The 13,814-nt window shown below is 40.2% G+C and overlaps 1 protein-coding gene across 1 annotated transcript in view; it reads left to right on the top strand.

The window, feature by feature from the left end:
- The first annotated feature begins 9,084 nt into the window (after positions 1-9,084).
- The window catches only part of LOC143177774 (uncharacterized), a 50,896-nt gene continuing 46,166 nt past the window's right edge, over positions 9,085-13,814 (top strand). Inside the window, exon 1 of the mRNA XM_076375931.1 lies at positions 9,085-13,454. Within this exon, the coding sequence (XP_076232046.1) occupies positions 10,198-13,454 (3,257 nt within the window). The 5' untranslated portion in view covers positions 9,085-10,197. The remainder of the gene's footprint in view (positions 13,455-13,814) is intronic.

Here is a 13,814-nt window from a genome sequence, read left to right as displayed (position 1 = left end):
ACCCTCCAAATATTATAAAGTGTATTTAACTCTCGACATTTTGTACATTTTTGCATATTATGTAGATTCTGCACGTTTTTGCATATTGAAATTTCCCATAAATGCATAATGGTTTGCAGTCTAATTATGGTAAAAATTTATACGAAAGTACGCGAGTAATTGAGAGTCAAATGGGATGAAGTATTTGTGACTGTATAATGTAGTATGTAATTGGTATTAAAATGAGTTCAATGATGTATAATATCATCAACCTTCAAATGATCTTGAAAAGTACGTAATAAGAGAACTTGTATTGTTATATTTGACCCTTTGAAATATGCAGCCTCTGTCTTGAACATCACACTTTAAAGGTCACACCTTAAACTTAATAAACATATTATTATGTAAATTATCTACTTCTGGTGACTCACTCTACGTAGGAAAATAAGTCCACTGGTTCTAGTTGTTGACACTTTGAACTATTAATATGAATTTCATTTCTACACACTTTTTTCTATTGTTTTACTTCTGTATGATCTTATCGTTCTGTTTGTGCGTCATCGGCTGCATTAACAGATAGCGTAGGACGCAAGTACATTTATACATATTACGTTGGAGGTTTCGAATGAATTTCGATTATCTACTATCTCTGTTCTTGAGGATTACGCTAATTTGACTTTGATATATTATACTGAGGATAAGAATATATAGTAAGACTTCGATTAAAGCTTAAACTATCATTTGATAGCATCTTCAAATTAAAGTAACTGAACCAGCAACTGAAGATACTATTTCATGACACTAGTTTTGTTTTTAATTTGGTATACCTCATACGTTAGAATTTAAGTCTAAAATATAATAAAATTAGTTAGTGTTCAGGTATCTGTGCTTTGTTAACTACTGGGACATTTACCTTATCTTCTTTTGTTATGAGACCAATTGCCATAACTCTTTCACTATGCAAAATTGAAAAAATGGCTTAAATGCATATTCAATTTGATAAAAGTCGCCTGAATAACAAATACTTAGAAATATCTTCCATTCAAAGAAACTTGGGAGCTTAAATATTCTCCCTTAAAAGAAAGGCTCTTAGTCTTCGAGTCTGCCTTTCCCTCCTAAATGAAAATAGCATGCACACCTTATTTGAACCACCCTGTACAGTACAACTGAGAATTAGCAGCAAGTGATTCGAATCTTTTAGCCGATAGCACATAGCCCAGCCCCATACCTTTCTATTCTCTCCCAGTATTACCATGAAATTTTCAACAAAGAACCGACTCATTTTTCCCATCACAGAAAAATCGTCCCATGACAAGTTAATTAGCCTTCCCCCCTTAACGAGCTAAGTCTATTAATCGAGATATTACTCTATTTTACTGGAATACGCTTTCTTGCGTTGCTTGGCATAGTTGCGTTTCTTTCGTTCGTCCAGAGGGGACGGTCGATTAGGAAGTGGTAGAAGAGGCGCGTCTTCCTCGAATCAAAGTTCACCGAGGCCGCATTCCTCCCCTTTATCTGTCGATGCGCGGAGTTCCTGCCATGTCGTGGACAAAATTGTCGCGAGTCTCGCGTGCGTCCACGGTCAGTGACGTCTCTCCCTTCTACGTATGCTCTCTCTCGCGAGCCTCGTCCTGGACGAAGTCCACCGTGTGACCTTGCTGGTATAGCCCGTGTTTGCCTCAAGTCGCGGGCAAACACGAGGAAGACCAGTGTCTTCTGATAATAAAAAACGACTGGCAGTTGACACTGTTCGCCTGCCTGGGCCTCGACAATATCGCGCCTCGACCAGTCGATAACACTCTGAACTTAAAATCCGATGAACGTCGACGGTGTGAATCTGAAGTCGGTGTCGTTTATCGTGGGATGCTTTAGCCTGATAGTCTGGTTTGGGTAGATTCGTTTATGTGTCTCGTTTGGGCTAGACAAGTAACTTATGTCTCGGTTAAATTAGTCAAGTACATAACTTATGCTTTGCTTAGATTAGTTCAATTAAGGTAAATGTCTTAGAGCCTGGACGCTTGAGATGTCACATGTTCCAGTAAGTGGACATTCTAAAATTCCATGTTCTGACATTTGAATTTCTTCCTAGTAACTGAATATACTTTTCTATAATATCATATTTTTGTTTTCTAGTGGGTATTTAGAGTTTAAGCTTAAAATTATACGAAGTTAGAGTTAGTGTTCAGGTATCGGGACATTTATCTTATTTGAATTCTAGGAGCTTGATTTGAAGCTTGATTAATTTGAACGTGTTATTTTACTCGACTTGAAATGCCTATTCAGTCTTCAAATGAAGTTGAAGTCCTTTCAACTTTTCTTTGCTCTGAAGTACACATTGATTAATGTGCACCACCACACTTGAATTTAAGCAACTTGATTTATACGGACACAAATTTACCTTATTAAGGCTCAAAGCTGCATAAACGCAACATTTCATTCCCAGTTTTTTCAGTGAATTTACATTATAGAATTTTATTCATCTATGTTATGTTATCGAACGGGATCCCAAAGATTTGGTTAATATTCTTTTCAATACCATTTCCTTTTTCTAATCTAGATTGTACAACGTTGTAAAAATTGAAAAAATCGAAGTATTCATAACACTAGAATATGCCATTGTTTTATAACTCATAGGCTTTTTTCTATGAATCTTGTTTATTTAGTGAATGTTATATAGTACCTATAATGATAAAATGCCTTTTTTGTCTCGACAAGATAAGGCATAAGAAGCAAAATGTATAAAAAATATAGATTTACATTTTGCAATTACATTGCTTTTATACAACTTTGGGCCTAAATTGGTTAATGTTAAGCTATTTGAATACAACTGGTTTGAATTCAAATAACTTGAATAATCTGAACAAGCCTTAAAAGAGGCAATAGAGAGGTGCTTCGATTGGTAGACTGAACGCAGTGTTTTCATATTATTGGTAGTTGGTTGGGGAGCACAGTAGAACTTCATTCATTGAAATACGTTCAGAGGATAAGACAGTTCATATAACTGGATCGTACAGATAATAGGGATTCACTGAATTTCCTGTGCCTTAGCTATGATTTTCCGTTCAAATTAGTTGGAGTTTATGATTGGGTAACTGGATTGGAGTATACATTCGGTTGCTAAGTGAAGCTAGAAAGACTGTTATTCAGTAATTCTTACAACTAATGAATTTATTGGAATTCATTTGTTAATTGTTTCATTTTTTTGCTTAAGGTTAATGGCGTCATGTTATTGTAGAATTAAAAGGATTGTATGTAATATCATACCATAAAATAAATATAAATTTTAACGAAAGTATTATTGCAGCATTCCCTGTATGATAAATAAAAAGATAGGAATAATCTATTCAAATTTCCTTCTTGATTTTATTTGAAGATCTGTGCTTTAAAAAGTAGATATTATATCTATTATTAAAAGTATTCAATTTTGAAAATTTGGGATATTGAAATATCCGCAATTTTTTATTTTGAAATTTCAAAAGGTGGAGTATTTGAATATGTAAATATTTGAAAATTTCGATGTTTGAAGTGAGTCGCTTTGAAAAAATAAAACAGAGTGATAAAACATGCTACATGTGTAAGTCATGATGAAAATTGCGACTATTTTGTGTATCCCATTATTCTCAGGAAGGTGATTTCTGTAAAGAAATAAATTGAAATAGGATAAAATTCGAAAATAATAAAGAAATAGCATTGGAAAAGCGTTATCATAGATAAAAGTGTTCAAAATATATCTTTGTGCCAAACTTGTCAACAGCTTGCTTGCTCAACGAAGGATATTGATTTTCTTTCTTTTCTTCACTCACACAAAGCTCACTTCGTTATAAAAGACGCTGCGACATGTTCTATTACACATCGGAAATAACATTTTTCTCAAAATGTTATAAAATACTATAACTCTTGATGATTGTGCAAGATTGATTGCTTCATTGCTTTCTAAAAATAAAAATCGAACAGTGAAATATCTAGCGATCGGAGCATCGTTTCCACGTCCTATCCATCAATACGGATAATGGATTTCCAGCCATTATCTCATTGAAACAGTGAAATATGCAGGGACTCAATCATGTTGGTACTACGCTCTCTTTTCTGTTACCACCGAGGGATGGCTTACAGTAATATCAGGTGATTTTTAAACAAACCTGGTTGACGTATGAAGTTTAAAAGATAATTTAATAAATGAAAGACACTAAAGCAATATATATTATCAGGAATGTGACAGAAAATGTTTAAAAACTAAAAAGCTATCTGCATATGACAAAAAATTGTGAGTTACATGAGTTTTTAATTGATAATTACATTGATTAATGATGCTGTTACTAGTATGGAAATACAGTGAGAACATTATTGAATAAATTTTGTTCAATTGTCGTTTTACGTAGAAATACGATCGGAAGTCCAATTAAATATCTGCAGCAAAAAATTGTAAGATAAGTGACGTTTCGTTTCATCGATCATTTAATGCTTTTTTGAGATAGACAGAAAAAGTACAAAAAATGAAGAAAATTATTTCTGAAATATTACATTGAATTAAACAATTTGTTACATTATAATATATAATGTAACAACTATAATGTTAATACACTCTTATTTTATTAGTCTCAAATTGTAAGTTGTAATCCCAATTATTATTTAGATATATATTTTTGTCTTGTAAAATTGTATTTGTACTATTATCACATACGTAACTCTACTGATATTATTTTTTGCTGGTATGTTTTTCTTTTGCAACCAAGTAATCTTTCTTTCTTTAAAGTTTTATAAATGCAGAAGTAATTTATAGGTATTTACATTTTTAAATAGATACTGCATTTTAGACAAATACATTATTGAAGAATGTTTAGACTATAGTAAATCAGCATTATTTGTAAATATTCAAATATACACATACTGAAATATTAATTCGAATGTATAGTGTAATCGAATAATTACTGTAAATTATGCAAGAATCTGTCATGAATCATTATTCATCACTTGAGTAATCACACATATTGCTGCAAGCATTATAGTATACTATTAAGCCATTCCAGTTTAATTTTTTTAAATAAGATTGCTGCAACTAATAATTAAACTTTTTCTTAATCATTCCACTTTAGAAAACGAGTGTGTAGATATAAAGCCACAAAAATTTTAATTAACCAATGGAATATAGGTATACAGGATGTATAAGAAGTACAGAATTTGTATGCAGGATAGAATGAATGTTTTAAATATGATAAATTTGTTGCTATAAATTCAGGGTATAAAATTAAAAATATCTATATGACATACACATGAAAAATTGAGATATAAATAATTACTAGTTTAGATTTATAGTTTACTTCGTCGTATCTAATGAAATATAATTTAATGAATCACTGCTTATTTATAATTGAGTTATTTTCGCTCAAGAGATAAACAAGTTTATAGATTGAAGGTTTCATATTTTCATGTTTATTGTTCCAATTTTGATGTCGAAAATTTTCAATATTAATCCATTCAAAAACTTAAAATATTTTGCACGAGAGGCTGCATATTTCATGGATTTCAATTTCAGTTATTATTCCCACAGATTAATAATCCATTTTAACGTAAGCCATCCGCAGAACAAAAATACTTCACCTTTATTTAATCTTCATAAAAAAGCATCACAAAAAAGAATCGCAAACACTTCAGAGCCGAACATTTTCACGCGGAACAGTTAAAAATTTACAGTAGACTCATTCTTCAGTACCTCCAGCGAGGAATCTAAATAATCCTCTCTGAACTGAACGTTAAAAAAAAATAAGTGGTATATCTGGATGGATTAAATACCCTCCGTATTATGTACCATCACCGCGGACACTAAAATCCCACACGCCTTTATTAAACCCATCATTCGGCAGGAGCCGCGATATTCGTGGCGGGAAGCGAAGGATCGAAGCTCGCCGATGGAAGGGCGGAAGTGCAAACGGGGCTTAATGCAGCATCAGCATCCGACACGGTGTACTGCGCCGTGAATTTGTCTCTCTCCCTCCATTAGGACGCCTCCCTTCTTTTAATAAAAATATTTCTCTTTCTCTGTCGCGCCGCTCCTCGCTCGCGATCGACCCTCTCTCTCGCGCCCTCGATCAGCCCTCTCTGTTCGGCTCGCTCGGGGATATAGGGTGACTACGATTTCGGCCCCCTTCGCGGAGCCACTTAACGAGGAGGTGCTCGTTTATCGAAAACTAGTTCCTCGTGGGGAACACGGGTAAATCTCTCGTCCAGAAAATACCAGCGTTCCTTTTTCTCCTTCGAGCGCGCGGCGTGCCGCAGGAAAATATGTCGCTGGCTTAAGCTCCGTGTCCTTTTTTTCCCACCAAAAAAGCTGAATCTATGGGGTATCGATTCACCTATCCCACCTATGCGCGATGTTTCCTCGTTACAGGCTCGCCACTGTGTCTGGCTCTTGCTTAAAACTATTCTACATTCTCGTCGGCTTGTACATCCAGCTACCGTGTGGATTGCCCAATCGATGTATTTTTCTATGACACGTTTTACGAGCTCGTTAGTGTCACGAAGCGTGAGCTTATAGGAAGAGGCCTCTATAGCGGGTAATAACTTGCTCGGTAATTTACGAGAGACATTTGGGGCCTAGTGTAAATTGGGCAGCCTTGTTATCGGAAATTACGATTCCGAATGACAGAGGAGAACGGCGATGATATTTCAGCGAAGGGAAAGTCGTTAATAACGCGCTGCTTAATCGAGCGAATTTGCCGTGTTTTAACGCTGGTAAAATCGTTGATACCATTGTAATCGAAGTTACCTTCGGTACACTCTGTATACCCGTATATACACACAGGTTATCCCATTCTCTTCCTCTCCGTCTGTCTTCGTTGCTTGTTCCTCTGGTCTCTTTCCATGGTCGGTGCCCCGGTCGCGAGCTGGCTATCTCGGGGTGAGGGGTAAGAACGCGACAGTGCTGGCGTTGTCTGCCCTGTCGCCCTGTATTCACTTGCTGGCGTGTAGTTATTATCGTTACATTGTGGATATATTGGACAATATAGCACAGGACGAGTAAAATTAGATTTTTGATCTAGTGTACGAAAGTTGCAAGATGTAACAAGATTACTGGCAATGAATGTGAAGATAATTCTTAGCAGCGTGTGTAAAGGAGACTTGGACAAATTTTAGTCGAAATGTAGATAAATAACTGTGTAAACTAGGATTTAGGTTCTGTCTTTAATTATGTTATTTAGATGTATGGGACATTTTGATATGTTTGAGATTATAACAGTTTCACATGGTAGACTATGTGTTCCAGTGTTTTTTGTTTTGAAACTAGAAAAAGAAATATATGTCAAAGTAGGTAATTTTAGGTTGAGAGGCAAGTTTGGGGATAGTATTGAATATTTGATTATTTGATTATTGCAGACACTAAAGTGATTATTTTCAGATTTATTTCTTAAAATAGTTTCTGGTGTGAAGGATGCATTTCACAATTGGCTTAAACATATTTTATATTCTAATGCAAGTGTTGTGCCAGTTCGGTCGACTGTATATTGCTGAGCCAATTGTAAGTTTCATATTTTTGTTAGGGTGCAAGGTATTTTTGGAGCGATTGTACTTGCTGGTAATAATAAGACAAATTCGTAACTTCGAATTTTTATTGCACAGTCATTGTTTATCGTAACAACATAATACTGTATAGTATAAAGTTTATTTAATGCCTTTCTATATACATTCATTTTAAAACTTAACTACATCAGAAAGAATCCATTACTTCGTTTTTAATTTAAAATCTTCTAATTTCAATAATTATTTAATCTTTATAAAAATACGAGTAAAAAATACAAGATAATTGAAAAGTGTCAAGAGCATTTAGGTAAAAGTAATTTTGCTTTTAATTTCACATTTTGGTTCAAAAGAGTAAGGAATATCTTTAGCAGCACTAAAAAGTTATTTAAAAAATTAAATACGGTGTGAACTTATATTTTGCACAGAACAGATTAAATAATGTTAAAGATATAAATCGTATTTAAAATAAAATACCTCTTAGAGATATTATTCATGAGATAATAATATTGAAACAATTTTCATTTTAGAAGTTATAAAAAGAGCTTAATCGAAATAAAAGTTGCTTCATAATAAAAATAATAGATTTATTTCCAATTTCTTCAATATATTGTAAAATGTTTCACTCGTTAAATATTGCTAAAATTTTAGGAACGGAATTTCTGTCCACATTTTTAATTAGAAGTGGCTGATTGTAAAAAATAGAAATTCGATATTATTTTTGTATGCAAATAATTGAAGTTCTTCGAGAAATGTTAATAAACCATTAAAATAACACTTAAGTGTTAAATTACATAACTTATAAACGGCAATTTTGGAAGACTGAATTCCGAGTTGAAAATGTGCTAACATACTTTACTTTATAAATAACTTTAGACGCATTTATCCACTCTGTATGTATAAATAAACTTGGATAATGCAGTTACAAAGCATAAAATTGCAATCTTCATTATGACGTCCGAGCTGCTTGGATAAACCAAGTACTAACAATAAGACCGATTTAAATGGTCGCTTGGAATAGTTGGTTACTTAATTTAGACTTCAGAATTTACCATTCCCAAATTTCAATCCCCACTGACTTTTCACGAAACCTTACCAAAAATGAATTTAACTCACTACTGTGTATCATACATACTACTCATTCTAATACAAGTTTACTCAGTTTTCTCAAAATACTCATAAAGCTTTAAAATCTAAATAACCTGTTCAAATTATTTTCCTACAAAATTGTCTCAATTATTAACAGTCACTGACATTTACTGACAAATCATCGTATAAGGGGGACACTATAAGTCTTACAATACTAAAAAACGTCGATTCTACTTCGAAAAACTGCAACATGATATTCCATGTTTGACCAAAACGAAAGATTTTGCAAGAAAGTGAAAGGCCAAGGAGCAACAACAGCAAATAATCATACCTATTGAGCAAAAGCTGGCGAGTAGTGTGAATTCGTTTAAACCGCGGGCGCCGCAGCTAGTTCCGACCCTGGCTCGCGATTCTGCGGAGCGGGGGCGGCGGCGACGAAGTGGAAGGCAACTAGGAGGCACCGACAGTAGCTCCCAGACAGTGACTCCGCGCGTAACGACATGTAACCGGTGGGACAGACCTCACAGTGTTATGTCATCGATGACAATTCCACGGTGTCTACGGTTCCGTCGTTAACGATTCGCGCAGGGTCAAGGGCAAAAGTGTCACCGAGCCAGTTCCGTCGGGACTCAGTCGGGAATCTAACCTTGAACAGAGTTTTCGGTCGCGAGAGTGAAAAGGATTAAAGAATTCCGCGGCGAGAGATCGGGGTGCGACAGAGGGGCACCGCAACCACCGTGTTGGCAGCGGAGCCGGGAAGCAGAAATAATATCGGGACGAAGAGAGGAGCGAACGATTTGAGAGAGGCTCCATGGGTCGAACACATTCAGTGCTGCCAGCCGTAAGCTCGACGGAGTCGACGCCGCAAGCTCGATGCAAATCATCGGCGTGGATGCCTTGATGAAAATCGAGGACTGTTGGTGATCGCTGTCGCTTGCAACGCGTCACGGTTCGATAGCCGGACGAACGTCGACGACCTCCGCCATCGGCGAACCACCTTGGCGACTGTGAAATTATCTCCGCCGGTACCAACAACCTCTTTAGGCAGTGTCGACGAACTCGTAGACCTCGTGTAGAGTCTCCGTTGTGGATAGGGGGAGGGGACGACGGTAAAGAATTACAGTGGTCGACAGTGACGACGGAAGCGTCGACGAGAAAGACAAGAGCGTGGTCTATGTGTCCGGTGCATCTGGCTCGCGGAAGTGCTGGGTCAACAATGTCAATGCCCTTAAGATCGATCGCTGGTTGCTCGAAACTGACTTGTTTGTTAATGGACGGTGAGAGATTGACTTCAGGGTGAGTCGAAATTAGCCGGGGCGCGTCCGTGAATCCGAACTAATTACTTAGTCGATGGGACTGTGCACGAGGAGATCTTGAAATACGCTTAACGACCGATGAGAGAATGTAATTGCAATTAAGGAGACTGCCCCCCCTGCGAGCCACGTTTGAGTTCTTATGTGTAGAGAATATTTTAAGTGCCGCCTGTAGATAGCAGGCTGTTGGTGATCGACCAATCGGGACGTTATTAAAAACGATCGATACGAGTGGGAATCGTTGGCAGAAGAAGTCGTCTCGGTGGACGAGTGGCAGAGTAATAACAGCTCGTTGGATGGAGTGATGAGCGGGGCCCCTGCACGGGGCACAGCGCCCCGTCGTCAAAGACGTCATCATCATCATCATCATCATCAGAAACACCAGAAGCAGCCGCGAGAAGAGCAGTCGGAGGAGCCGGAAGAAAAGCGGCCGAAAGTAAATCCGATTTTTCTGTGGGCCGCTCAGCGAGAGCAGAGGATCGTCGAGGTACGATGCGAGGATTACGACAAGAGGAATCGCATCAAGCTGACGAAGACGGCGCAAGGATGGCGTTCAATACCGAGGACAGCCTCCAACATGTATTCGACGAGCTTGGGAGTCACCTCCCAAAAGACGAGCAGCGCAAATGCTTCGAATTCGTCAGACACAAACGGCGGAAAAGAGATCGAGAAACAGCCGGTCCGCGTGACGCTCGATCTTCAACATATCTCTGCGAAAGAACTGCCAAATGGTCGGACCAATGGTTTGGTCGTCAGGGACGGTGTTGGAAGAAAGAGAAGCTACGATGAGATTCACGGAAGCAAGGAGCAGAAACGAGATTATGGTTTTTCTGTGAATGACTTACGAACCAACGGGAGAATTAAGCCGAGCTGTGAGGAGGAACGACGAAGAGTGCCATGTTCCGACGACGACGAGGAGGAGGACGATGACGATGAGGATGAAAATGAAGAGGAAGTGGAGGAGGAGAATAGGTTCGAGAAGGAGTTGCCGAGAGGTAATGGCAGGAGGAACCTCGAAAGGCTGCAGAAGGACAAGTTGTTCCAGCCCCGAGTAGTGCTAGAGCAGCTACACTTTTCTCGATTGCCCGAGGGCGTTCATCAGAATGTCCTTCAGAGGCAAGGAAAAGACGAGAAGGGGCAGAACGAGGACGATGTTATCGCTGCTGAAGAGAAGCCAGTGGCAGATAGCGAAAAAAGGAGGCGCATGAACAAGGCGGGCATTCAGGATATACTGAACATGATAGATGCCACAGCATCGCCTGTTTTAGCTACCGATACGCCTAGCGCCGATCTGCCAGTCGACTCCACTAAGACTTACGAGGTTCTCAGTGAGAATCTGCATAGCAAATCAAGTGAGAAGAAAATCAAAGATTCAAATTCCGCTGTACTAATGGAATTGTCGAATAAAATGAAGGAACAGCCGCGAATAGATTCGATTTCTAGTTATCAGCAAGAAAACGGTGTGAAACCCGCCGGTAGTCTTGCTGACGATAAAATAGAGATATACGAGGAGAAAATCCTTTGTACCTACGAAAACGGAGAAGAGAAGAAATCTCCAGTTAAAGAAGACACTGTAATTGTTTCTATAAAGAACAACTCGGATTTGAAGTCGTGTAAAATTGCTGAAGCAGACGGTGGCCTTGGAAATCGACCAAAGTGTAGATCGAATTCTCGTTCTAAGTGGCATAATATGATACCGACGTACGACGACGCGCCACTAGAGGCGGAAGAGGAGCGACCTGACGAACCTGGAGAACCGATCAAAATAGATTATAATGATAGTTCAAAGATTCTAAATGCACTCAGGAATACTCCAGGGCTTTCAGTTTCTATAACCAGAACTCACACGCCAGAGAGCGCGAAAAGCATTGTGATACCGTCGACGAGGCCAATTTCGAAGGCATCCTCCTCTAGCAGGTCCCCCGATTCTCAGGCAGAGTGCGTCGAGAGGCTATTCAAAAGCGCAGATTCCGCGACCGAGACGCCGATAACGACTTCTCCGAAACAACTTCCTGGTTTGTCGATTGTTATACCCAGCTATCGATACAGACACCCTCACGCAGCCCCAACGAATTTCACGTCCCCAGGTACGAAATCTCGCGTCGAGTCCCCAGAAAGCACCGTGAATTTCCCTAAGAATGAATCATACGCTGACGGGTCGAAATTGGATGCCTTCTCTCACGAGGAGGACGACGACGAAAGGGACATGGAGGAGGACGAAGACGATTGCGACTCCCAAGTGCTGGAGGATCTCAGACGGCAGAAGGCTGACTCGTTAGCGTACGAGTCTGACAGAGACTATTTCCACAGGCAAACTCTAGGAAACTCGGAGGACCGCAAGGCCTCTTTGGAAAACGCGAAAAATCAAACTCAGTGGATTAGCTCGAGCAGGAGCAGCGAGGCTCAGGCGAAGTGCAAGTACCAGGATGTAGAACATTTCGACGAGCAGGTCCTCGAGGAGCTCAGAACTCGTGGTACTGTTGTATCGCCGCAGCCGAGTGGAATTCCGTGTTCCCCTGCTTCCAGGAGACCCTCCTCCGCGTACCTCGAGAGGTTACTACCTAGTCCCCCGTGTTCGGTGTCCTGTTCCGAGGACGCGAAGAATGATTTAACCCTGAAAGGTATCTTGTCGTCGCCGAATCAGCTGGAAGCGAGGGAACACGAGAAGCAGAAGGAGCTCTCTAATCGTTGCGATCAGACACACAATTACTACCTGAACCGCTCCGATCACTCGAAAGACATCGAGAAACCTGGTGCCCGGAAGGGGAACAGAGGTTTCCAAGAGCGGCTGACAGTCCACAGCCAGGAGATGAGGAATTCGAGCAGGCCGATGTCCAGTGGCGATATCCACAGTACCCACTTCGTGACGGATCGCGCCACACCCAAGAGACCAATGTCCGCTGAGTGGTCAGTCGGCAGGCAGAAGGGCCAGTCGGTGTCCTATCAGAAGTCCTCGAAGAAGCTTCGAGCGCACGCCATGGAGGAAGCCTGCGCCACGTCCAGCAGCACGGACAAGCTCCTCGATCCTGCTAGTCAGCTCAGGGAACTGATCGAGACGTCTGGTCACCTAATACCCGATCCTCTGCTGGTGCCCAGGGACTACTTGCCAGGCCTCGCGGCAGCTCCAGCGACCGAAATACCGAAACTGCTGGCTTCGAGGCCGGAACTCAGGCTGCCAGAGGCGCTGACCAGGCCAGATCTCCTCAGGGATCCAGATCTGCTGGTGATATCCCTGGCGCATCTGCAGCACGTCCTCGACCACGGCGAGGGCCCAGTCTCCAGGTCCCAGCAGTCCCATCCGAGAGTCAACAACGGCACTAACAAAGGGTTCGGTCACGCGAGCGTCGGGGCGAGGAACGCCTCGCAAACGAGGCCCAAGCTCAGCTGCAAGCCGATCGGCACGCTAATGCCAGCGCCGATCGATCTGTCCAGCAGTCGTCGGACCAGCCCTTATCCGCCGCTGCTCAGGGTGCGGAGCGGGTTACTCAAACAGGAACCGGAAGTGAGCTCCACGGCTAGCTCGCCCGATGACTCGCAGCTTTGGCATCCACTGTTCGGCAGGTAATCTTTATTCTTCTTTGGTTCTGTAACGTGGGGACTGTGATTTCGCGATAAGGTGGCGATGTTTGTGAGCTCCAATGATACACATCGTTCGTTTGCTATTGTGGGGACACATCTCTAAGATCTTTTCTTTCTGTGACACTAAGAAAGGTAAAATGGTTCTAGCTTTGAATAACTATAGATATTGTTTCCTGAAAAGTCATGAATTTTTAATTATGTTATTATGGGTAATATGAGAGATATCAACTGTCTAGAATTTTTACGTTCACTACTGCTACATAGTATTGAATTCTGTGATTGGTACAAAAAGGTTTCTTTCGGTATATGAACAGAATGCAACCGTGTAAACGCGCTTGTAAA

Source organism: Calliopsis andreniformis, chromosome 4 (assembly GCF_051401765.1).
Source record: "Calliopsis andreniformis isolate RMS-2024a chromosome 4, iyCalAndr_principal, whole genome shotgun sequence".
NCBI classification, from domain to species: Eukaryota; Metazoa; Arthropoda; class Insecta; order Hymenoptera; family Andrenidae; genus Calliopsis; species Calliopsis andreniformis.
Note: the sequence above shows the minus strand (reverse complement) of the source record. Positions and strands in the feature narration are given on the sequence as shown.